The sequence below is a fragment of the Pavona decussata genome, unplaced genomic scaffold, assembly GCF_977016875.1.
Source record: "Pavona decussata unplaced genomic scaffold, jaPavDecu1.1 SCAFFOLD_386, whole genome shotgun sequence".
In the NCBI taxonomy this organism is placed as follows: domain Eukaryota; kingdom Metazoa; phylum Cnidaria; class Anthozoa; order Scleractinia; family Agariciidae; genus Pavona; species Pavona decussata.
Window position 1 is genome coordinate 3,270,931 of NW_028145758.1, and position 26,570 is coordinate 3,297,500.

General features: G+C 39.4%; 2 protein-coding genes across 2 annotated transcripts in view; both read right to left on the reverse strand.

Annotated features, from left to right (window-relative positions):
- Positions 1 to 26,570, reverse strand: part of LOC146451707 (alpha-mannosidase 2C1-like) — a 44,797-nt gene that overhangs the window by 9,364 nt on the left and 8,863 nt on the right. The window contains exons 8-33 of the mRNA XM_085098721.1: positions 26,136 to 26,227; positions 22,260 to 22,366; positions 21,139 to 21,249; positions 20,906 to 20,998; positions 20,140 to 20,256; positions 20,011 to 20,048; positions 19,485 to 19,542; positions 18,624 to 18,715; positions 18,388 to 18,441; positions 17,967 to 18,093; positions 16,912 to 17,002; positions 16,302 to 16,393; positions 15,823 to 15,853; positions 15,630 to 15,688; positions 14,603 to 14,768; positions 13,686 to 13,771; positions 12,998 to 13,092; positions 12,713 to 12,817; positions 12,210 to 12,282; positions 11,814 to 11,900; positions 11,082 to 11,225; positions 9,580 to 9,689; positions 8,877 to 8,956; positions 8,461 to 8,544; positions 7,599 to 7,663; positions 6,544 to 6,647 (exon numbers count right to left, since the gene is read on the reverse strand). Of these exons, the coding sequence (XP_084954847.1) occupies positions 6,544 to 6,647; positions 7,599 to 7,663; positions 8,461 to 8,544; positions 8,877 to 8,956; positions 9,580 to 9,689; positions 11,082 to 11,225; positions 11,814 to 11,900; positions 12,210 to 12,282; positions 12,713 to 12,817; positions 12,998 to 13,092; positions 13,686 to 13,771; positions 14,603 to 14,768; positions 15,630 to 15,688; positions 15,823 to 15,853; positions 16,302 to 16,393; positions 16,912 to 17,002; positions 17,967 to 18,093; positions 18,388 to 18,441; positions 18,624 to 18,715; positions 19,485 to 19,542; positions 20,011 to 20,048; positions 20,140 to 20,256; positions 20,906 to 20,998; positions 21,139 to 21,249; positions 22,260 to 22,366; positions 26,136 to 26,227 (2,361 nt within the window). The remainder of the gene's footprint in view (positions 1 to 6,543; positions 6,648 to 7,598; positions 7,664 to 8,460; positions 8,545 to 8,876; positions 8,957 to 9,579; positions 9,690 to 11,081; positions 11,226 to 11,813; positions 11,901 to 12,209; positions 12,283 to 12,712; positions 12,818 to 12,997; positions 13,093 to 13,685; positions 13,772 to 14,602; positions 14,769 to 15,629; positions 15,689 to 15,822; positions 15,854 to 16,301; positions 16,394 to 16,911; positions 17,003 to 17,966; positions 18,094 to 18,387; positions 18,442 to 18,623; positions 18,716 to 19,484; positions 19,543 to 20,010; positions 20,049 to 20,139; positions 20,257 to 20,905; positions 20,999 to 21,138; positions 21,250 to 22,259; positions 22,367 to 26,135; positions 26,228 to 26,570) is intronic.
- Positions 284 to 5,102, reverse strand: LOC146451709 (substance-K receptor-like). The gene has a single exon (XM_085098875.1). The coding sequence runs from the start codon at positions 4,659 to 4,661 to the stop codon at positions 3,561 to 3,563; it is 1,101 nt and encodes a 366-aa protein (XP_084955001.1). The 5' UTR covers positions 4,662 to 5,102; the 3' UTR covers positions 284 to 3,560.

Consider the following 26,570-nt stretch of genomic DNA (forward strand, 5'->3'; position numbering starts at 1 on the left):
CGAGAACGTCCGAGACCAGGTTTTATGAGCCTGCGAGACCCTACTTTTCCCGAAACCGCTGGTCAGCCGAACCTGGTTTAGGTCGTTGTTATCTAAGGTCTTCATATAGAAACAAACCACCAACAAACACATTGAAAAGTCGCATACAAGAACACAGAGCCCCTAAAGTAGCATTTAAATAGCTCCCCATCCCCCTTCCCCCGCCAAAACACCTATGTCTCTAGATCTATATGTCCTTTAGGCCTTTTAGCGGAATTTTTGTCAAATAAGCTTTCATCCCAGTGTTTTGTTTAAACGTAGCCATCATATTTAAGACCCTAAACAGCTAGGCGGGAAATTCAACCATGGATATTGCCTCAGTCATTATTTTTTTCTGGCTACGGCCCTGGTTCATTTAATTTTGCAACACCTTGCACGAACTTTACAGTTGTTTCCCGCTCTCCGAGATACTTTCTCGACACAACTACAAGCGTATTATATGTATAATTGTGCGTACTTGTACCTCAGCAATTAGATATACATGATATTTTCAGTTAAAGGTATTTCATATTTTTATTTCGATACCAACATTTATTTATTATTTTGAACCACATTTGCTTGCCTTTATCATCTGGATTCCCTCACGGAATCTTTGTCAAGATTCCGTGAGGGAATCGAAAGTTTGTACTTGAACATAAATTTTCGATCCTGAAAACGAAACCTCTTTGTTTGATATGTCAATATGTTTGCACGGAGCATTAATTTGAGCGACTCTAAAAAAGTAGAGCGCTAACTTCCGCGCCACTTATTTCCATTATTCCTGGTATTATTTCGAAAAGGAAAAGAAAAATTATCAGCTAGTTAGGATAGAAATCAGCCAGCACCACACACGCAGTCAAAAGTCCTCTTCAAGATCTTGTCTTTATGCATTGCCTAACATTTTGAACGATCTGGTTGGTTCTGTTTTGTTTTTTAAAGTCCAGTTCTTTTTGATTCGATCCGTTGTTGTTAATTAAAGAAACTGAATTTAAGGTGTATAAATTTGCCGTGATCACTCGTGTGATTTTCAGTCATTCATTGAGGGAAACGTTAATTAATGTTATCTGTTTCGCATTAATTCAACACAACTTAGCCTATGCTCACATTGTACGCTACAAAATTGCACGGAAATGAAACACTGGTACAGTTTGGATCCCCTGCAGAACTCGCATGATGCCATGTTACGGATAAAATACTGTACCTCAGCTGGAACAAAACTTGCACGAATGAACGGCATGGGAAACACTGAGAAGCCAAGAGAAGCACGTCTGCGCACAGTCTTAAGCTCCCTTAATTTGGTGTTTACACATGCAACTTTTCATGCAATTTTTATCGCGCTTCATTGCAATTTTTCTCGCGCAAGGCTGCGAAACGTGTAAAGCAGCTGCGGTTTCCGTGCGATTTCTGCGCGATATCCCTGTTCGTTTAGACTTGCCAGGAGCCAAACTTAAGGACGGTGCCTACTTTTGTTACTGCGCATACGTTCTGCGCATCTCGAGATACTGTACTCGGGTTTCGTATGGGGGGTGCCTACTAATAAAAGGATATTTTTGCGCGGTTCAAAACTATCCGGAGAAAGCAGAACTTAGCAAGTGCTTTTGGTACCCAAAAAGAAAATAACGGGTAACCATGCATTTTTCAGAGATAATAAAGCTTCACTTTTGAAAAAAAAAAAAAAAAAAAAAAAAAAAAACCAATACATTGCTTTGTATTTTACTGCTTTTTAGAATAATTGTTGCTTATTTATCTCTAAAAAAATGCATTAATATTGTTACCCCTATTTTTCTTTGTGGATTCCAATAGCCCTTGCTTAGATCTGCTTTTCCCGCATAGTAATAAACCGCGCAAAAATACTTCAGTATTAGTAGGCACCGTCCTTAAGAACAGTTTTTGTCGGGAAATCAATCAATCACTCAATAAATAGATATTGAAGTCAGTAAATAAATAAATAAATAAATAAATAAATAAATAAATAAATAAATAAATAAATAAATAAATAAATAAATAAATAAATAAATAAATAAATAAATAAATAAATAAATAAAATAGTTAGAAAAAAACAATAAGAAGAAAACAATACGAAATTCCGGAAAAGAGAAACGAATTCCTTGTAGTCCCGCTCCTACTTGTTTTGCTCCTTTTTTGCCCAATGCCCTCGCGTGCTTACCCCGCTTGGCTTGAAGGAAACGGAAACGACTGCTACGCAGGCTATTGCGGTACTGAAAATGGACCTGTACTGGGATCGGATGTATGAAGCTGTCCTACGCAAAGATGAATCCTAAATGTTAATTCTAGAAACAAGCTCGTATATTCAAACATACTTATAGGCCAAATTTAATATATCCTAAGATAAGCGCCATGAATGCAGCCACTGGTTATTGTTTACCATCAGCTGTCAATCAACTTGAAGAGATTAAACAACTGTCATTTTTCGCTTAAGTGAGCGAAATCATAAGGAGCGAAGCAACGAAAACGTGAATTCACGCGCGCCAGCCTTGCGTGCCCTACCATTAGTCGCTCGCTCGAGATTTCTCACCAACGAAAAATACAACTGTTTTACTGTCTAACCGTCGGTAAACAACACGCGTCAATACTGTTGAAATGTGTTTAATCTTCGCACTAGAATGTTGTTTAAAAGATGCGACAATTGCGTCTTATTTCGCTGGTGCGATATTTCGTTTTTACCAGATTCTTAACATGCGTTACTCGGCAATTACTAAAAGTGATTACATTTGCACGTTACACCGCAGACGTAAAATGAAGAATGCGCCATCCCTTTGCCGAACTGCTTAATTGTTTAATACCTTTTAATATTTGTTTAAATGAGAGTGAATATGCAGGCCTAAACAAAAGTGAACGTAAAGGCCTCCTTCATGTCAGTCCAACACCGGTATATTTTATCGGGTCTTCCAACAAAGTTCTGAAGACGTATCACTTAGTTATGATTATAAGAAGTGCATCCAGTTCACGGAACTGTTAAAATGTAATTTACTATAAAAACGCAATTACTTTTAAGCACATATTGAGACTTAATAAGATAATGATGGCATCAAAGCATCGCCTGATTTCAGGTTGGTTGATTCGCATTCGCAGTTTCTGTTTTTCGCAAACTAAAATATTATACTATGTCATGTCCCGCTTACTCGAAAGCAAAAAATTTAACCCAACGGCATGGATTTGTACAAATTCACCGAGGTTTCCATTTTTTGAAAAGTGGTTTGAGGACAAGAAAAATGAAAAATAAATAAATCGAGTGTGTTTAACAAGAGTGACACTTAAACCTCTGGCCCTCGGATATGATTCCGGCTCAAATTGGAATTTGGAAAAAATAGGTTTAGAATAGACGAGAAATCGGAGTACCCGGAGAAAATCCTCTCGTAGGAAGAAAGAGAAGCAATATCAAACATGGCCCGCATATGACACCAAATCCGGGAATCAAACCCGGGTACATTTTGCTCTGAACACCGCGCTAACCACTGAGTAAATTCGTCTCCATGTTAATGTTAAGAGAACAACATTCTATGAAGTAAACTATTAATATTTTACACAGTTGCCTCTTGGGATGAGTGCTGATTCGTGTACTGCTGCTGACTAAACAGCGAGTCTTTTTGTCCTGTATAATTACACTTTAGACTGGCCATCAAGGCTTTGCGGAAGTCCGCACTCATTGAAAACAAAATCACCGGGTTAACGATGTGTTTACAGTAGTACAGGACTAAAGAAATCAAATCGACATAAGCGAAAACTTGGTTAAAAGTCATTGGCGGAGGATGGAACTCCAGCACCAGCAGCAAAATTCCGCGAGGAATATAACACACTTGGAACACCGCTAGACTTATTAAGAGCATACGCACCATGCGCTGCTGTTGGGCTTTACGCTCGTCGCTTCCTTTTCTTGACACGATCCGCATCGACTTGCAAAATTCGCGTTTTCGATTTAGAACGCGGACAACTTTCACGTAACACCAGGTCTGCACGATCAGCGGGGTTAAAATAAAAAGGAGCACTAAGTAGAAAATGTAACAAAGACGAAACAGCGAAGAAGGCCATTGTATAGCACAGTGTTTCCAACCCATGACTTCGATTACTTCAAGAAGAAACGATTGTGGAATGCCACTGGCGCAATAACATACCAGCCAAATAACGACAATTGCGATTTTTGTTTTGCGCAGAGATATTTTCGGCCTAAAAGGCATGACTATCGCACGGTATCTTTCCAGAGCAATTGTGGTGTGCGTCATTACCGATACACACACAAACACGTCTTGAATGGGCCACAGAAAGTGGCAGATGAATTTGCCTAACGGCCACGACAAGTACATTTCTAGGATACGGAGTGGTGCGGCAATCGCGCCAACACCGATATCAGCCAAGGCAATATTCATAATAAAGTAATTGCACGGAGTCCTCATTTTCTTGCGTCGAATGATCGTGAAAGTCACGAGGCTGTTGCCCACGAGGCTTGTTAATAGAATGGCCCCAAAGAGACTGGTTGTGGTCAAGATGTAGATCTTCCCAAACGAGTGATCGTTTGCGCCGTTAAAAAGCTCAGCGGAGCTTGTCTGGTTTGACATATTACAAACGGTTGTGTTTGGCTGGCCCACACCAGAAAGATTCCCCGCTCCACTCGTTTCTTCGTCCATGACTTCGCTCGCGTATAAGTGGTGTTCTAAATAGCAGCAATTATCCAACAGTACCGATATATACGGCAAACACGTTTGAATCAAAAGTGTTTCATGTGCCAATGGATGTATTATTAATGCGGTCTCCTTGGTGAGACAAAATTAAACTTGTGTTCCTTTTGCGCTCGAACAGAATTTTAATTAAAAGCATTGTTTGAAAACTGCGGGTAGCGCAGGTGTAATTAAGCTCTTACCTAAGGAACGAATTCATTTTCAATTACTTGTTTCACATAACTTACGTTTAAGGATTCAATATGAAATCAAATAGTTACTAGCTAAACAGAAACCTTCAGCATTGCACGTTTTGAAACGTAACCCCCCAAAACGGAAATAAACAGGTTTCGTGCACACCTTGATTTTCTTTCGTTCAAGTAGATACTGTCGTTATACTATTAACCTCTAAACCTGCTCCGCTGATCAAAATATTCCAATTTTGTTTTCGGTAAAACAGGGTTTTTCTACAGTTTTTTAAACAGAGAGACTTGAGGAATAATGACACAGATGAAGGACGGTACTTTTTTTGAATAACACTGAGTAAAATAGTTATTTTTGGAAAAAACCTTCTAAAAAAGTATAACATCCTGGTTTAATTTGAATATGTTTCGTTCAATTAATGTCATTTATAGTGGTGAGTTAATTTGCGCGAATCGCTAACTGAAATAAATGATAGCCAAAACTCTAATGATCAACAAGGTCGAAGTAATTCTTTCAAGTATTTTCGGGGGCGGAAATATTGATCTGCTTTCAATTATATGCACATAATATTCTAATATTATAACTTATTCTTTAAATACAGTTTAAAATGACACGTCTTTTCCGCGTTTTCCTTTTAAGCTGCGAAGAAGGATTTCCGAATTTATTATACATTGAACATCAGCTTATCAATACTACAAAAAAGAGTAATAAGTGACTCAATTCTGTACCATAGAACTAGAACCAATCCTTAATGACTAGAACAGTTTAGATTTAGAGATTAGAAATGCAAATACGATTATGATTTTTAAACGCAAACTTTTAAATCAATTTTTGATCATTGAATTTTAGAACTCGTACTTGTTAGCTTTTATCTCTCAATATTTTCTGCTCTTAATTGTTCATATCTTAATCATCTATCAACTTTCTTTTTCCAGGACCTTCACTTCGATGTGAAAATCTCCTGGTTTAAATACTATTATTACTATTACTTTCAATTGTCCAGACGAATTAGAATACCAAAATTGACAATCAACACATTTGATTGTGAGCACAAGCTGCCTTAATTGATTATTGTTAGCCTTCGTAGATTAGTTTCAAGCAAGCCGTAATTTTAAAGAGAAAAACACAATGAGTGAAATTATTAATATGTGAAAAATAAAGACTTAAATTGATTAAAAGTAAACACCAGCGAGCTGAACCATTGATTTAAAACATTTTCGGCCAGGTAAAACTGGATGTTACGAAACCCTAGGTATTATTTTCAACATCTATGTTAATTTTTCCAATTTGTATGCTCTTCAAGGGAAGAATACAAACGGCGCCAATGTGCAGTTGGTTTCCAAGGAAATTTGGGTACAAGCGTTTCAAGCTCATGTTTAGAGAGAAAGGGGTATTACCTAACATTAATACGTGTTCTTAATTTTGAGGGAATTTTTTGGTCGAGGTTTCCTTGAGAAATAAAAACACGCAAAAAGAGAATTGATCAACCCTAAACGCTTTTTAAAATAAATCATTCCTTGTGCATGATCGCCCACGGTGTGTCGCGATTTTTTTATTACCTCGTTTAGTACATGCAGAAAATTATTATTATTATTTTTTAATTTTTAAGTAGAGATACACTGCATGCAAAACCTCAATTAGGACTCACTTTGTAACTTTCTTGACCGGGAGGCTAGTAGAGAGTCTGGTGCGAGCGTGGCTTCCGAATGCTTCATAAAGTCGAACGACTGCTGCCGATGGAATGGACTCGGCCTGCAGAGACGAAAAGATAACGATTTCATGCCACAATAGAATGCAGTTGTACTAGAGACAAATTCTAGTTTTCAGTCGACTAAATCAAAAGACAGATATATTGAAGAGTGCTGCATTTTTGGTCACTAATTTCAGGGACATCAGCCATTACAACATGCCCAAGAAAGATCGGCCACTCTGGAATCGTCTTTTGGTCGTTCTTCCAAAATCAAATCCGCAACATCTAGCAAACATTTCTTGGTTGTTTTTAATAAAGTTATGCCACTCGCGCTTGTTGGAATTGGTCATTACCGAGATCAGTGAAAAATAGACATATTCAAGTACAGTTTATCAATAACCACTATATTTCTATATTGTGATCATGTGATTGCATAGGAAAATTAGTTGGATTATTTTGAATACTTTTGAAGAGTGTGTACGCAAAGTAGTACGATCAAATAACTGATTACTTATAATTTTTACAATAAAATGTCAGGATTGTACACAAATAGACAAGTACCTTATTATAGGAAATTAACGCGAATTGAAGGAAAAAATATTTTCCAATAAAGGATTAACCAGAAAAGAGGTTGTAAAATTTCAAAATGAGGGAAATTAGCGCGACTTACACAAACAAACAGAATTTGTGGAGAAAACAAGAACAAATTTATTTTAAGCTAAGTGTAAAAATCCGAAATGCAAACAATGTTCGTGAAATTGTCGCTAAACGTAAAGGTTAAGCGAAGAAATCTGGCCACTTCGAGCGTTCTTTACTGTGTCCATGACACCGGCGGATCTCCACCCTTATAAAACAATGCCTATTGCTTTCTGAAGTGTGTCGAGAATTAGGGGCAAAATAATGGAAATTAAGGTCGCGGAGATTAACGTTAAGAAAAATTAACGTTCGCGCTAATTTCATGAAGCGTTAATTTCCTTCAGGTATACGTTCAGTTGTTGTAATATCATACATACTTTTTTCACCGTCTCAAGTATCACTGCGGGGTTATCCACGCTAAAGAAAGTCTTCCCTTTGAAGTCTGCAAGGACATCAAAATATATAAACATCAGACCCAAAAAAGCGAGTTTATTTCAATTCCCCGTCAATTCCCCTCCCTCACCCCTCACCCCTCCCCGCTTCGCCTCTCTTTGACAGCTTACAGCCAGCTGAATAATTCACGTTGGAGATATCAGTATACGCCGAAGCAGTAGCCGATCAGAGCGTGCATGCAAAAAGCACTACTTACCCAAACTCCAGACAGTCAACAACTATTCTGCGAAATCGCGCCGAAGATCGCACGATACTTAGCCGACGAAGCCATAAGCCGAGTTGACTAATATTAGGGGATTTTCGGCAAGATTGAGCAGGATAATTGTTTTATTATTCAACATATTGACAACAAAGCACTGATTTTTTTGCAGACGATCTCTGGAGACAATATTCCGATGGCGTTTTTCCCCTAAACACGAAATTGACGACAAATACTATTCATGTTCACAATTAACAAGAGTCTGGGCTTCCCGGCAATTTTGCCAATTCTTCAGGATCATGTAAAGTTGTCTTTAAATTCCCAAGAGAGACCACTGTACTCTTTTGAGAATTTAAAGACAATATAGTAAAAATTTGGTCTTGGATCAAATGTATTGATTTGTCCAGAAAGCTGAGACACTCTCGGAATCATGTTAGCATCAAAGGCTGGCTTTGCCTGGCATAAACCAATCAAGGTTTGCAAATTCGAGTAATTCTTAATTTTACCGAACGAAACCGTGCCTCAGTTTGGACAGAGAACTGCAGTTTGCAAAAATATATAACGGTGAAAAATAAATCTTTCCCCACCTTTAGAAACGCAGCCCGGTACGACCGAAATAGGCTGGTTGAAATTGTACGCATGTTGAATGACACCTGCACTTTGGAAAGTACCTTAGGAAAGAACAAGAAACAACATATATGCTTCAATCAACAAAAGTCATGTATCATCTCGTTAAAAAGATTATTTGCACTGAAAGTGCACATTAAAAGATTTTATTTGTTTTATTTGTAATAATTGTGGAATTAAACGCGTGTATCATTTTTAGCTATGATAAATTGTTTTTTTTACCACTGTGACACCGTCACACAAGTAAACAGGTAAACAGTTGGCCTAGTAGGCCAGCTGAGCTTCGTAGACAGCGGTTAAAATTAATTTCGCATCCCTGAACTGCGACAGGACACATGACTAAGGCACGCACTAATAATAATAATTATATTTCTACCTGAGTGGGGAAGAACTGCGTATGAGAACTCGTGTGACCCCATATCTGCCTCCTCATCCGGGGCCTTGGGAGAGCGAAGTCTGTCAAGAAAGGACATCAAGATGTTTTTGTTTATATACAGCGTATGCGAACAAAAGTATCACCGAGTCTTTAAAGCTGACTAAGTCAGCAAGTTATGAGGGTGGAACCTCCCGATGAGCCTATCTATGGTTCGCTGCTTCTCAGTCATGAATTTCTAAAACTGAGGAGGATGCATATTACAAGAGGTTACAAGTGAAAACAGCAGCTCAGTTTATTTACACACTTTTCGCTAACTCCATCGATGGGTAAAATAGCTGCCATCCCACCTATGCAGCAGCAGTAAGAAATGAGCTGTATGACTTAAACGGTCCATGCGTGCTTAGCTGCACACGTCAGGTATTGAGAGCTGAGAACAGTACCGAGAACTGTGCTTGGCCTCCCACCAGATTGCGATGTAGAGGACCTGTCATTTGGAACGTTTTTACAGAATCGCTGATGTGCCAGACAGTTTATTGAAAAGGAAGCTACTCTGATAGCCAATAAATCAAATGATTACATCTATTTTTAGTATGTAAATACCCCAAAACTGCTTTTATGTATCATGTATTCCAACTCTATCTTCGGTCAGTCGAGTGGCTGTACTGAATAAAAGCAGCTATGAAGAGTAACCATGACAACTTACAGTGAGATGTACATGACGTTGGCGTGAGTTGAGTAACCGTATTTGCAGTCAGTCATTAGTGCCACGCCCCAGTCGTGCTCGGACAAATCTGCCCACTTGTGACCACACACCTGGAGAAATCAAGCAAAACGAGTTAGACTTGATAGGTCAAGCTTATCATTTGAGGTCCTGTAGAATATCTCACTATAACAAGAAAATTTGGACCACTTGAAGCGGCCCGCATGGATATTTACCTTTCTGGGTGAACAGAATAATAATTGGGGTAAACTTTGTTGAACAACAACAACAACAACAACAACAACAACAACAACAACAACAACACAACAAAACCCACAGCAACAGTGCTGTCAATAAGGGCCGGTAGCCGGCCAAAACAGCCGGCTACTGGTCAATCTTCGGCCGGCTACTTTCGTCTCACTTTACTGTTAATTTTGGTAAGAAACTTAAAATAAGGAAAAGATTCAACAAAAATAATTGTGAGACATCCGCCTCAAACGTCTGAGTCGAAATAAAGGCGCATTTCAGGAGTTTTTAACGTGTTTCACTTTGTCACGCTTGATGGAAATTGATCGAAGGGGTCGTGGAACGCCTGCGACATTTTCAGAGAACAGGATCCAGCAAGAAACCGGCTTAAAATAATGAAAAGATTCCGCAAAAATAATTGTAAAACCTCCGGTTCAAACGTCTGGGTCTAAGTAAAGGCACATTTCAGGAGTTTTAAACGCGTTAACCTTTCGCCCGCTTTCGGTGGAAGTATAAAAAGTCTAAAAAGTCGACGCAGATCGAGGTGATCGAAGGGTCGTGGAACGCCTGGGACATTTTCACAGGACTAGGTCCCAGGCTTTCGCATGTCAGAAGAAAGTGCATAATTTATATGAATCTGACATGGCAACTTACTTTTACTTCAGTATTGTTACCAATTAGTGTACACCAGGTCGCCAAAGGGCAAAGTCAAAAGGACAACATGAACTTAAAACATTGAATGTATTTTTTTGAATAAGCAGTTGAAAATTTATCATTTCACTCTTTTCTAAAACCAAGTGATTGAGATTTTGATGAAAAGAATGCTTGTAACAAACATAGAATATATTTAATATAGTCTTAATTTTGATTGTTCTTAAGGCCCAAATACAGTCTGGAAAACGTTGAAAATAGCATTTCCAAGCATCTAAATTTCAAAATTTTCTGGGGGGGCATGCCCCCAGACCCCCCTACGAAGCTCACGCCTTCGGCACTTGAAAAGTAGCCTGCCGCCTACTTTCCCAGTCGGGACGTCTACTTCAAAACTTATTGACAGCACTGAGCAATAAAAACAACAACAACAACAACAAAAAAATGATAATAATAAACAAACAAACATTCCTCGTAGGTTCGAACAGGAGAGTACGCAAAGACCTGCATGAGGACTGTAAGCTGTTTATACCTAAGTGACTTCTTTGAAGTTAAACCGAAATTTCACTTAATCAGAAAGTAGATAACACTTAGACACGGCGCATGCGTACCTCATACTTGGCCCAGTCCCACGTGGTGTTACAGTGTGTGGGCCGCTGCAAGTGACCAAACTGTATTTCGTAAGTTGCGTTCATCGAGCGAACATCGACTGGAAATTCAACCTTAAGAAACTTACGGTTCTCGTGCCAATCAACCTGCAGTAAAAAGTAAAACCCTTTAGTTTACAGTAAAATTTGTTACTCAGTACTTTACATCTACAGTACAAATCAATGGGCGTTTTACTCTTTTTCTACGATGCGTAAATCTGTAATGAAATCCAACGCCACCATAAAGGAAGCTTTAAGGACGGTGCCTACTTTTGTTACTGCGCATACGTTTTGCGCATCTCGAGATACTCGGGTTTCCTATGGGTGGTGCCTACTAATATAAGGATATTTTTGTGCTGTTTAAAACTATGCGGAGAAGCAGAAACTAGCAGGTGCTCTCGGTATTCAAAAAGAAAATGGGGGGTAACCACGCATTTTTCACAGAAAATAAGGCTTCAATTAAGAAAAAAAAACCCCGCCATACATTGCTTTGTATTTTACTGTTTGTTTTAGAATAACTGTTGCGTATTTATCTCTAAAAAATACGTGGTTAACCCCAATTTTTTGGGGATTTCATTCTAAAAACACTCCCATTACTCGTATTACATTCTTCTTTCACTGAGGAGAAGAAAAGCAACAGGAGAAGCAAAGATCATTTCTAAATATCTTTTCTAAAATAATCGCCTTTCTACTTGCCTTGGTGTGAAATTTGACATACGGAACAGCAGCATCCAAAGACACGACTTGCTTGAGACAGCTGTGCTCGCTGATTCTCAAGGAATACTGCAGCGAAACGGGAAATGAAAATAGTGAGAAGATCGCAAGATAAGACCAGAGCCTCAAATCTCGTTGTGACTACAAAAAAATAAGGAGTACGGGCTGCAAAATACGTTGAACAGTGATCCAAAAGAATCGAACGGATGCACATTCCACGCAATCAGTTCGACTTCACGGTTTGATTGTATGAAACAATAATGATGTAACATTTAAGTATACAACGGTTGTTGCAACAATTTTGAGAAGAAGCCCTCCGTTATAATTGCTACAACAAACTATGTACTGCAATATTAAAATGACATGACATGTACCTACCTCCACTGAGGCCCTCAGCGGTCCTTCCTCAAGGATCTTGAATTCCTCAGAAGATGTGGGAAGTAACAGTTTCCTGTATAAATTGCAACATATTGCCATAAGCGCAATATAATCCCAGCTTTAGAAAAACATAACAAAACTGTTTTTCTTTTTTCTTTTTTTTTTCCCAATGTTGTTTAACTACACGTTGTTTTATAAGGTAACCCTAGCAAACTCGATCCGCCCTTAAGACATTGCTGGCCACAACACCACGAGACCCGCCTGACTCACGGAGCCTTTAGTAGGCTTCTACGTTAAGATGCATCCCGAGTATCTTTTCTTGAAACAGACGTCTGTTATGCCAAAAATAGACTTTTGTTGAGAAACCATAATTGCGATACATCTTAACTTAAGAGAGTTTTGTGAATCAAACCCCAGGCTTCCAAAAACCAGGGATTAGCTGTCACACGGCATGAAGAGAACAAGTAATAGGTAACACTCAAAAGTACAGAGGTCACACAAACCTTGTTTCCAGGTAATAAGGCATTACATCCCAGGCATCCCAAAACAATGGAATGTCGTCAAACAGGATAAACTGGTTTCCTGAATAACCAGGACTGATCGCCTCCCTGAAATCAAAACAAAGGAATTTTCAGCCATTTGCTGCTGTCATTACCTTAATGATTACAGGTGACGAGATTGCTATAAAGACGATTGAAGTTTAAATGAGTACAATCCTTACTTTTCCGGCCTGTTAACTACCTACGAAATCAAAACTGATCGGTATTAATTAGAAACGATAGCAGTACCTGCCGCTTGCCTTGTGAACAAGACTTCGCACCAGGCCCCCTCTAACCAATTCAGCTCGAATGAAGGCGTTCTCCAAAACAACTGATCCTTGCAGCTTAAGAAAAACACAGAACAAACGTGAGTATCTGCGCTGAAAGCTCTGTCTTCTTGGACGCCTACAACAGAAGCGCCAGCACAACAAATTGCGTCTGTGAAAATGAACAAACGGAAACATTCACTATGACACATTAATAAAAATAACATTTTAATTTGTGTCCGGCGCCGGTAAAAATATGTGTTGGTCATCAGACGAGGATTTGGTGCTTGCGTTTTTAGATGAGCTACCTGGAAAGCTGAAAAGCTGAAAGATTAAGAGAACTTCGCTTCCCCGCATCATCTTAGGCAAAGAAATGACTCGAAAAAAACTGGCTATAAGTATGAGTAATCAAATGGTGGCGAGTGAAATAAGGAAATAATTTCACTTGCGTTTTGTCCAAATTCTAATAATTTCCCGAGCCTTTACCTTTTAATATCATGGGTGACAAATTACGCTCACAGTTGTGAGTTTTTGACTCTGTTATTATATCGAGAAACGTTGCCATAGCAATTTTGTAATTTCACGATTGAAATCATAAATTAACGCTGACATTTCGCGCCAAAATCTAGGAGTAATTTGTCACCCATGGCAGTAACGCGTAAATATCTCACCTGGTCAGCTGAAAGAGACACGGGGTGAAATTCACTTTGTGAATGAACTAAGTTGCTGATGCTCAAGCTCGGAACTGAAACTAGACCTGGAAAGAAAGAAGATTTATCGCTATATTCGTGAAGGTGGAATGGCAAGCCTGGCATATGTACCACATGTCATCGCATTGTTTCCGGCTCAAACATGAAATTGTGCTGCTCTGCGATGTACTCTTTCTAATCAGGTTTATAACAAGGTACCAGTAAATTCACATCCGGGTCAAAAGTGAGATGCGTGTGCTGTTCCCGCCAGAATTTTGTGCAACGAAAAAATTCAGACAAACGTCGAATTCAGCACCTTAACGTAGCAGGACTTCAAGGCCATTTCTGAAAACCTAACTTTTTTACGTTGGGGATAGGTTAAAAGTTAGTAACTGTTAGCCACCAGTTTTCTCGGCGTTAAATTTGTTTTCTTGCTGTGTGCTTCTTGCATTCCTCTCATCAGTCCGAACTTTATGCTCGTAAACTTTAGTACGATGCAAATACTAAGGACAAAGTCATTATGGCACCATTTGACTAAAACTATTAGAATCTCTCAGTTTTTTGTTTTCTCGAGTAAATGGGAGCCACTGTTATTTACTTCTCACTGAGATCACGAAATTTTGAATTTATAATAAAGGAAAAAGAATTCTGGTAGCTGAAGTCAAATGGCGCTGAAAAATACAAGTAAGGCCTGCTTTCTGCTGTTGACCAAGAGAAACCTTACAAAATGCTAAGGGGGACAGAGGTGGCGTTAACTTGCGATGGACAACATGCAGCAAGCCATTCTGGCGAGGGTTAACACTGTCTCCGTTTTGCTTCATCTTACTGCGTCGGCACTGCTTTGGGTGAGTGCGGCTTTACTTCCGTACTTATCACGTGTATGTGTTTGTTAACCTTACTGAGAGTTTTTCCGTCCTTTGTACTTTGCTTGTTTACTGAGGACTTTTCTTCTACGGATAAACCTTCCCATAATTCATCTGGGATAGCGAAAACTTCAGTTCTCTGCCAACAGAGGGTGTTTACAAGGACGGGTTTGGTCACGTGATCCTTCACACCAGAGTTGAGCTAATATTAAAAAAAAATGAATTCTAATTTAATTGCATCGCGCATTCGTACTGCACATAATTTCATGCATCATTGGGAGACTAGCACGCTTGTTGAAAACATGGTGTGTTTTCCTTGAGCTAAGCTTAACCAATTACTAAATGGTTACCTTTTTTTCTTATTATTTTAACTAAGCTATTACCCTCTTTATGTTTAAAATGTTTTAGAAAAAATTGACGCTTGAAAAATGAGTTATCGCCAGAAAGACGAGCTTGCCCACCACTCGTGGGCATAAAATGGTGTTACTGAGAACTCGCACGCAAGAAACGTTTTGGATCAATACTGCTTCATGTTGTGCTTCCCTTCCAAGAAATTTATCTTTAATAATTATTGTTGCTTATGCTTCATACAGTCTATTTATAACGTTTCAGTCTAAGTTCTGTTTTAATTAATTTCTGTTACGGAACCACCAGACATGGTATAAGAACTGATCAAATAGCATTTGAAAGCGAATATTGTGAAAATTATGGGATAACTTGAATAGATCGTAGATCTTTCGCGAGCACGGTGACCTATCTGTTTTTTTTTAAACGTAGTTTTTAAAATATACATAGTACTGAACAATCAGAGAAAGTTTGAGAAACTTTTTACGACAAATTTTATTTCAAGGGAATCAGCTTCATTCAACACATTAGACAAAGGGCATGATAAACCTTTACGAAGAAAAGTGATTGTGAAAACCCTTACACTTGAAAACGGAGAATGATTAATACATTCTCCAAAAAGTACTCGGCCCATGTCTACACTGAACTTCATCTAATTTTTAGGATGTAAAACATTGTGCAAATTTTTAAAACTGTTTCGACCAATTCGACGTTGTACCTGAGAAATAACCGTGGAACAGCTTGCATCCAGTATTCGTCGAGTACTTTTCAGGATGTCTGGAAATTTAACGATGACATATTTGTTAATCCGAATCGAGAAAGCTTACATCAATTTAAACCGAAGACATTGACCTTTTAACAAGCTATGGAGGAGTCAATTATTTTTTATCACCGTATTCTTTTTTTTTTACCTTCGTAGCTTTGTAGCGCATCATCAGCAGCCTGTAAAATAACGAAGTTTTAATCACATCTACTGAAATAATATCACCGAATGGAAACAAATGTTTCGGACCTCAGTTAACAAACCCACCCCCGCCCTTGCTTCGTTAGGACCTGGTAATGATTTGGCCCATGCTTGAGCATGCGCACCTTGTCTGATTACAATTTAGCAGTTTATTCTCTCGGGTCAAACCAACATAAGTAGTAAATACATACCTCAAACGGTCAACGACAATGTCTGATCTTACTCCGTCAATAGCTTGTCCAGGCACAGGAAATTGTCTGAATTCGACTTTTGAGTTTTTTACTTGCGAACGAAATACAATTTAAACAAGGCAACGCTGTTTTGTATCATTTTTCCTGTGATTAATATAAGCCAACGCCCGGGCACCCGAAAATTAAAAACCACTACACGGCTTAAAAACAAAGTAAAACAACACTTTAGTTTTACCTGTTTTATACAGCTTCCTGGTAAAATGTCATGAAACTGATTTAACAGCACGAGTTTCCAGATTCTAAGAAACTCCTCCGAGGGATACTTTTCTATAGGGAGGTAGAAATAGTCAGCCAAATTAGATTTCCTCCATAAACTTTCTTAAACCAAGAAAAGCGTTTATCAGAGGGGAAGTTGATATGGCAGCTTTATAATATACTTTGTAATAATGAGCTTTTACTGTCGTCAGTTTATGGAGACCTGGCATTAACAAAGGGAGCAGGGATGGCGCAGTGGTGAGAGCACTCGCCTCCCACCAATGTGGCCAGGATTCGATTCCCGGACTCGGCGTTATATGTGAGTTGACTTTGCTGCTGGGTCTCGTCCTTACTCTGAGAGGTTCTTCTCCGGGTACTCCGGTTTTCCCCTCTTCTCAAAAACAACATTTTCAAATTCCAATTCGATCCTGAATCTGAGGGCCACAGGTTTGTCAGTCGTAACCGACTGTTAAGTGTCACCCGCATTAAACAAAATTGATTGATTGATTCACTTGAGGCAGTGTACCAAGGATTTCATGCTAGGATGTGAAGCTGGGAACTACTGAATATAAAAGGTCTACCAAACTAACCTGGATTCTTGTCTCCTAAAATAAAAGCCAAAGTCGACAGGAGTTCAGCGTCATGAAGAAGAAACTCACTTTGACGGTTGCCTTGTTTTATCTGTTTGGGGCAGGGAAATCAACAGTTATGATAAAGTCAACAAATTTGTCAATGCGTGAACATAGTGACTACCCATACAGAAATTTCCTAAAAGGACTTAAGTCAGATTTCTTGGTGGTGTATTTATATATCATTAGCACCGCGCAAAATTCACAAAGCCCTTCTAAGTTACATTATATCCTAAATGGTCTTTTCTGATTCAAGAGGGCCTTGTGCATCTGATGCGTGCGGCCAAGGAAATTGACGCTCCAATATATCAGGATGCGGACATGAACGCTCACAGAAAATAACGCGATTCATGTTAAGACAATTTAATTTCATGGAGCGTGAATTTCCTGTAATGAGAACGTGGAAAAACAACCAATAGCGAAGGTCTCCCAAGTTCCCTTTAAGCCCTTGCAGTGATCAGCATCAAATTTCCCCTTGTAATATCAACGTTTATTCAACCCCTGAAGCCATAAGAATTAAGGATATGATCACCCAAGGTGAATTTTCTTGATATTTTAATAACTTCTCCCCAGTACTTTTATAAGAAAACGTATGGGGACAAGAAAGGAGAATTTTTTCTTCTATACTGTAAGGAGTAAAAGGGTTAAGTTTGTGATAGAATCGCACCAGCTACTGTGTTAGAGATGATATAAGGTGACACAGCGGCAAAATGAGTGCACATGCTCGTCACGCGTGAGTAATCTTACTCGGGCAAAAGGCGGCATTTTTAATATTTGCCATTGCTTGTTCTCATTTCGTGTGGATAAGCCCAAATCAAACTAGATAAGGTTGTCGCTTTCAGGAAAGGTTCCTTCGAACTTCCTCCATCACATATCTTATTCAACAAAAAAATTGTGGTAACAGGTGTGAATTTTGCGATTGAAGTGGAGCATTCGGAATCGATTCACGCTTGAATCACAAATCTCCGGAGCATGCGCACTCATTTTGCCGCTGTCTCATATAAGGTATGTTTTACCCGCGCATGCGTGGTGTATGTTCCTTGATGCAGCTCCAGATAAAGCTCGCCAACCCACGTGCACAGCTTATCGGCATCACGTGACTCAAGGGTGTGGAAAAAATCTTGCGGTTTGGACAGTTTAACCCTGCGTGAAATAAAAACAGCGGAAATCAGCAACCAAAGTTCAGGGTCCTCAAGGTTTCAGGTTTTAAAAAAGTTATCCACGAGTTTCTCATGGCTGCAGACCAGGGGCCGGTTCCTGAAAGGTGTAATAACTCTTTTCCAGAAGTAAATGTACCTTATTCCAGGAATACCTTTATCCCCGGAATAAATTCTGTATTCCTAGAATAGCAGATTTATCCCTGGAATAACTGTTATACCTGGTATAGTTTATTCCTCCTTCCAGGAACCGGCCCCAGAGCAAAAAATATGGCCTTACCTCGGACAGCCATCTACATCCTCCATCCGCTTCAGCATTTCGAGCATGTTTTCTCTGTTATGACGAAACACAAACCAGTTACAACATTTCAGTCGCCATCAGGGGGCGGGCTATCTTGCAATCACACCAGAGATGTGTCTACTGCCCGTGAATACGAAGACAGAACGGTATCCTGTTTTCACTGGAGGATCAGTCTTCTAACAAGAGACACACAAAAATACGCAATAAGCACTCACGAAGGTCCGCCTCCACCGTCTCCGTGGCCATACAGCAACATACTGGCGTGGACTCGTCCTTTGTCTTTCAGTTGTTTGACTGTCTTCAAGACCTGGCAAAAACAAGAGGCCTTGTTTCTAAACTTCGTCAAGTAAAAGGAAGGATATACATTAATGTTAGTTGTAATACCAGAAGGATTTTAGGCTTTCTCAAGGAAACTGAAGGGCGCAGCACAAATCTATTGATAACATAAACGAATGAAGTGTGTTGCGGCATGCACGACACAATTGCACCAAACAATGAATTTCGTGTAGTCTACAAAATAGGCCATAAATACGAGCTGTACGCTTGCTTTATCGTATGCATAGTGGAGTACATCATGAACCCAACGTGCAGGGACAACAGAACAGACGGATAGGGCTGTTAGCGATAATAATATGGGGGCAACCAAAGTGCTCTCCAGGTCGATTCCCACTAAGCTATACACTCTCCTACAATCAGCGATCCCAGCAAACTGCAAAACAGTCCATTTTTCACGGAAGGAGACGCGAATAGCTGTCAGTGAAAGCAAGAACTCGCGAGGCTCGAAAGCACCGACGTGGATTCTCGCTCGTCGTCATATATTTTGAGAGTCCCTTCACAGTTTCAAATTATATACCTCCATTTCCCAATCAATTCAGACTTTTCGTTCAAAGATTGTGCGCGTTTGTATAAAGACCCAACGTACGAATTTCGAATTGTTTTGGGAGCCTACCGAGTTCCAATGGCGCGCCAGCGATAGACAGCATGAGCTCTGGGTGGCGCACAGCACCTCACTATTTACGCACACCCATTGGATAGATCTTGTATTTGAAAAGGAATTCAAGAGTTCCACAACTTACATCTTTAACGTCTCCACGTGACTCGTATGTGTCAGCTGGCGGAAAGTGAGCAAGACATCTGAGGAAAGCGAGACAGACACTCGGTGAGAGAAAAGTTTTCTCTCTCATCAAGAATTGAACATAATAACAAACACTGTTTGCGCTCGTCTCTTTCGGTCGAATAAAGCGAAAACCCACTCTACCTCCTGGATTCTATGACAAGATTACATCCAACATTTCATCAGCTTTTACGTTTCCTGACCAATTCGCTGGTGAAAGAGTCATCGTAGATTTAGTCATCTCCAAAGGCCGGGTAACAAGGTACGACCTTATAGACGCTAAATATAAACACTTATCTCCGAAGTTAAAGGAAAATCTGGGGGTGAAATTAAAACATGCTGCAAAGCTATACCCCATAACGTACGCAGTATGTTTTTGCAAGGCCTGTTCAGAGCCTAAGCACGCGGGTTGCAAGTGGTAAATATATGGCCAAATTCTGTTAGTTTTTTTATTCTTTCAAGCTGAGAAAAAGCAACTAAGAACATACCTTGATCCATCAATTCCCTCCCAAAAGAAGGTGTGAAACTGAAAACAAAAGAAAACAAAAACACGTTTATAATGACAGAGCTAGCGAAACAAGAAGATCATCGAAAGCGATTAAAGCGATGATACCTACTGGAAATTTATTGAAAAGACTCCAGCTTAGTTTCATGGTCAAAAAGTACTTCATTCCCACTCCACGAATGATCTGGGGAAGCTGGGCCGAGTAGCCAAATGTGTCTGGCAGCCAGAACTGTAAACAGCAAACGACAACAGCATAAGTGACAATCATAAACAAAAGGAAGCCTCAATTCGGAAAGTATACAGAAAAGCAAACTAGATCTCAAGAATATGACTGACTCGATGCACCATGTCACTGACATGAGTCGATATTAGAATTATAACTGCACCAGCTGGTACCGTAAGAGATATATCAGGAGAACAGTGAGGGAAATAATTATAGATGTAAATAACTGAAGTACCACGCCAATGTGTGTTGTAAGAACATTTTCATTCTCACTGGACCCTCATCAAAATCATTACCGAATAGGAATGGATATCCAATCATTTCGCTCCATGCCTGGCCGAGCGATGTCGAAAAACGTCCCCGTGAAAAACGTTGTTGCTTTAATTCTTCGTATCAATCCTATGCTGAAATATCGCACGTACAGTTGTAGCTCCTCTTTGTTAATTGTTCACAAGCTCAGTTGGTAGAGCACTGCACCGGCATCGCAGAGGTCATGGGTTTGAATCCCGTTCCAGCCTGAAAATTTTTTTTCAGGCTTTCTTTTCGCAACTGCTTGAGTTGCGTAGTAACTGCGAGGATCTTACTTCTAGTTGATGTTCACAAGCTTGTTCGCTTTTCTGCATGCAGTTATTTGCTACAAAAATCTGTTACTAACCTCTTGACAAACTTTGCCAAATTCTGTCTGAAAGAAGTTCTGTCCAACTAAAAACTGGCGAATGAAAGACTCGCCACCGGGCATATTGCCGTCCTTCGGGAAAAAAATGAAACAACACAATCAATGTTCAGTTTTTGAAAATAAAACAGAAATGAAAACATCTCGATCACACGCTATCTATTACTAAGGAAAAATTTTGCAAGGCTGTTTACTCAGACTTCAACCTAGCTTACCATCTCTACCCATGTTCCACCCACAGGTATGAACTGTCCCTTGGCAGAAAACACCTTGATCTCATCAAACAGGACTGGATAATGAAGCTTCACCCACTCAAGCTGTTGCGCCTGTGAATGGAAAAAAAAAAGTTATCGCTTAACATAATAACTGACCGTTGCAAAACCTACCGCCGGTTAAGGAAAGTATCGGAGTTCTAGCCGGGAGAAATCATTTGGAGCAAGACATCAACATGCGACACATCAGCCAGTCCGGATTCGGACTTTTATAAATTTATAGCAAGGCTCTCCTTCTCCCCCTCAAGGCATCTACGACAGTGTATGATAATAACAGCTTAACTACCAGGTCCAGTTTCTCAAAGAGCGGAAAACTTTATCCTGTGGATAAGTCGATATCCCGCGGATAAAATTCACTCGCAATTTCAAACTTTCAGTTTTTGCGGCAACGGCGGGCAACATGTAGCTCGCAAACTCCCAGGCGTTTGCCATAAGAACTGGTTAATCAATTCTTAAACATCGTAGTACCAGTTCCGTCGGACAGCAGTTAGAATAGAACTCAGAATAGAAGAAAGACCCTCGCAGTTATTTACGCAACTCGAGCAGTTGCTTTAGTTGCGTAAATAACTGCGAGGGTTTTTCTTCTATTCTGAATCTTTCACCCTCAGTTCAATTATGTGTATGTTTCATGAGAATAAAGAAAGTGACACAGGCAAACTCGAAAAAACGAAATCCGAGTGCTCCTATCAGGAGTCAAACCTAAGACCTTCCGATTACTAGTTCGGATGCTCTACCACTGAGCTACAGAAAGACTCATGTTTGTCCCATGAACCTAGTTTAATGACCTTAGCTCCCACGAGTCTCCTGTAGCTCAGTGCTAGAGCATCCGAACTAGTAATCGGAAGGTCTTAGGTTCGACTCCTGATAGGAGCACTCGGATTTCTTTTTTCCGAGTATGCCTATGTCACTTCCTAGGATAATACATCATTCTCATTCATTCACCAGGCTTGAAATATACTCCATCACATTTATTTCATATATGTTTCATCTATTCATATTCAGAATAGAACTAACACTTATTTGTGGCAGTGCGAACTGAAACGATACTAGTAGCACTAACAAACCTGTGAGCAAACAAACTTGAAATCAGGATATGTCTCCATCAGTCTAACAGCTGTGGCAAAACTTCGACCACATTTCCTCACAGTCTCAGCAACAGGCCACAACCAGGCTGTACAAAACATCAGCGAAAATTGATTGGATTTAACAGTTACACAGGATATGTAGCTGGATGGTGGTGGGTAGTACTCATTGATATTAAAGTGCCCCTAACCCTTCAATTTGTTTTCTTTTGGTAGATTTCCATATCTTTCAAGAACTCATTTTCGAAAAAATTTTTGAGAAATATTCTCGGTTTTCACTGTCACGCCATTGAAAAAAAAAATCGAAACCATTCCATGAATGAAGTCAAGAAATTGACATGGTATAGAGGATAAATAAATAAGGCATCTGTCCAAGTGTCAGGTCTGTGCGGCATTCTGTACTCGAGTTATTTGACAAAATGTTCCACATAAATTTATAGAGCTTACTATGGAGACGCCATGTTTGTGTGCCTCTGAGGGGCACAAACATGGCGGCCGGAAATGCGAAAAAACATCTGGAGTTCACTTTTGCCATAAAAGAGATTTGTTTGCCCTTGTGAATTTTCGAATGTTTAGATTAATATTTCTCCTCAAACTTAAATTGTTTAGAATGCTGAAAATCACCCGAAGAGTCATTTTTAAGATACGGAAAAGCTCTGTCACGGCCGTCCTCCTTATGTCACGCACGATGGAAACTCAGAAATTGAAACCGTTCTATTTTCAAAAGGAAGCATGACATCGAGCTAAGAAATTGTGAACAGACATATTTTTAGGTAATCTTTCCTTGAATGAAGGTAAAAAATTTTGTAGGCCTCCCAGTTTTGAATTTTAGAATTTGGTGACGTCATTGATATTAAAAACCGAGAATTGAATCCTTTTTGTGTCTACGGCTTCTAGAGAAGCGTAGACACTATGTCATCGGGTTGAGTGAAAGAGTGAAAGAGTGTAAGAGTGTGAATGCCACAGGAATCCCAAATGTAATCCTATCGAAAGTTGACGCTAATCCTCGACTGACCGAGATCTAAGCGATTGTATTTACGGATCAGGACAATGGCGACAATACGGTAAATGATGTTTTCCGATGTTGATTTGCTTTTTACAAATAGTTTAAGGGATGATTTGAACCAGAATTCTGTAACTTCTGTAATTTTCATCGCAAACGTGCCCCAATTTACTACGAGTGATCGCTTTGAACAAACACGGAGTGTCTTCAAATTTTACATGCGTGTTTGCACGCACGCAAAAAAAAACTGAAAGTTTTGGCCTCTAATAGCAAATGCATCGTTTATTTCAATAAAATATTTTGTTGGAAAAGCTTTTTGTTGATTTTTGTGTCTTTGTCAATTCATATATGCGTTTGAGAAGCGACAACTGCGTAATCAAGGACAATTTGCATAAGCGGGTTGAAATTTGATATGCCAAAGGTCTTCATCAACATGCCGTGAATTTTAGATATTTTTGCGTTCAAGTGTGTTTTTCGGCAAATGATTAATAGTAACGATATTGTTTTACGTCAGAAAACATTTGTTTAATCATTCCAGTTTAATATGCAGTTAATTTTGGAAGCCAATGATATTTATTTATCTACTGCGCATTTTGAACCGCTGCAGGAAAAAGTTAATTTATGTGAAAACTATGGAAATACGACAGGAGTCAAAGGGTTAAAGAATGGTACTTGCCATTCATAAGTTCAGTATAGATTAATTAATAGTTTCTGTTGCATTTTATGCCTACGTTTCAGGTTAGAACTTTGCTTTCAGTACTTTATGTTTAGAACTTTGCTGCATTGCTTTCAATACAAAGTTGTGGTTCACGTTGTAAGATTATATAATATATTGCTTATGTTAGAATAAAGTTACAGTTCTCTTCTTACAAAATGTTTGTGGTAAACGATACCAGCTTAATCTCAATCTCACCAGTATTCTGTGCAATATTTTTACAACCATTTTTTTTATCTCTATCCTATTTCCACTCCTCCCTCTTCGTTTTCATTTCAGTCTTATTTCCCTTTTCTTCAATTCTTTTATATCACATTTCTATACCATAACTGCAGTAGACACATGCAGTCTGAGACTGCCTATTTTTTTTTTTTACGAGCGCTAGAAGTGAAGGCAGTCTTGTCGATATTTTCACCTATCGTTCGCATTAGTCCCCCTCTCGGCCAAATATGGAGCATGACGTAAGAAAAGGACATCGTGTAAAAATATCCGAAGATTCGCGGTAATGGTTCAATTGTAAACAGAGAAAATGGCTGAAAAATGTGTGGTTTTTGGATGCAGCAACTCTCGAAATGTAGAGAAAGGAATCAGTATGCATAAGATTCCTTCTGAATCCCTCTGGTATCCTTTTCTTACGTCACAGCTAAAAAAGTGTCAAATATCGGACGCTTCTCATTGGCTCGTTCCTAATGAGCCCACAAGACAAAAATTTGTCCAGCGGGGCTTAAAGCGCGCAAAAAATTTCAAAATTTCAGTAACTTTTAGCGCTCGTAAAATATAAAGGATAAAATATTTCTAAAAAAATTTTTCGAAAATGAGTTCTTCACAGATATGGAAATCTACAAAAAGAAATCAAATTGAAGGGTTAGGGGCACTTTAAGGTGAATAATTCTTTAAGTATTAACCAAACCAGTGGATAGCCCCTGAATAAATATTGAATTAAATAAAAAAAAAAAAAAATAGCCATCCCCAGTGGTTGTTCCTAGAATGGCAGGATACTCCAAAAGAAGGGTGGACACCTTATGGTGTTTACCCAATGTAGTATTCTTACTCGTAAAAGCCCTGACGTTGACTAGAACAGAAGCCCATTTGTTAGGCAGAGAACTGAGAGAAAAGAGCTCCATTTAGGCAGGGAACATCTGTTTTGGGGGTTTAGCACTGATCTACACTATTTAGGCCGAAGCACTGTTTAGAACGGTTAGCTTTCATTTGTTGTCAGGGCTAAGGCATGCTCCAAACGTCGCGCTACTGCCGTGCCGAACTAAATTCAAGAATTTAATTCGACTTAAACACGGCAGTAGCGCGACGTTTGAAACCATTTAGTTCAGCAGGCTGAATTAAGTTCGGCACGACTATTTAGCCCGGCAGTAGCGCGACTTGGTTTCAAACGGCGTGCTATTGCCGTGCCGAACTAAATTCATAAATTATTTTAGTGTATTTTGGGTTAATTTGCTCGTTCTACGCATTTCTATATTTTAGAATTTGGCCCGACTGAACTAAATTCGACGTTTGAAACCACTGCCGTGCTAATGCCGTGCCATTGCCGGGTCAAATTGATTTAAGTTCGGCACGGCAGTAGCACGACGTTTGGAACAGGCCTAGCTCTTTGAAATAAGTTAAAAATTACCATTTTCATCAGATAGCCCTCGTTGGTCTAGTGAATATGGAGAGGAGATATGAAGGGAATGACCCGGGTTCGAGGTCTTGACTATTTGATTTTAACTTCTTTAACTGTCAAGCTTGAAATAAGATTTCTGTTGTGTAAACATCATGAGGTGTCCAGCCTCGTTTTGGAGTATCCTTTCTAGTAACAACCCCTTTCTTTGAGATCATTTTGAAAAAAAAAAAAACTCGCGCGCGAATACCAAGGCAATGTCGGGAGATGTAGTACTTTGAGTTTAAGTAGCCAAACAGAACGTGCAAAAATCACTGTCCACCGGTGAATGGACTAGTGTGGTATATGATAAATAGTTATAAGTGACAAGTAGAGTGCCAGTGCTTTTTCATAGGATAAGAAAAATCTACAGACCCTCCACTATACAAGTCCTTCTATTTAGATTCGCTGCCCACCTCTCTTTCCTTAAAAAAATCGTGCTCGAGTAGTACCTCTTCTCGTTTGCACTATAATGAATGATCTTACCAGTGTCGATATGACAGTTTCCAACCGCGTGGATCTGGTGCTGGGAGTCTCCGTTTCTTTGTTTGAAGAATCTGGAGGCAATGTCGTGAGCCCTGGAACCGAGAACAGAACAATGGGCCACACGTGAAAAAAAAACGACTCCAATATTATTAAACTTTAACAAGCTAAGTCTTAATTTTCATTCCAATAATGTCTGACCAATAAATGATCATGACTGTTTACTTATGTGAGAGCTATCATGATACTACCGTAAATTTGATTGGTTAATAACAAATAATCTCAGAGGAACGGGATTGGCGGTTTGGGATGCAGGAAACAACAAACTCACACGTCAGGATGACTTTACTTACTGAATAAGAAATTAAATAGGGGGAGCAGGGATGGCGGAGTGGTGAGAGCACTCGCCTCCCACCAATGTGGCCCGGGTTCGATTCC

Excerpts from the sequence above, each read along its gene's own strand:
- LOC146451709 (XM_085098875.1), bottom strand. The coding sequence starts at position 4,661 with ATGGACGAAGAAACGAGTGGAGCGGGGAATCTTTCTGGTGTGGGCCAG.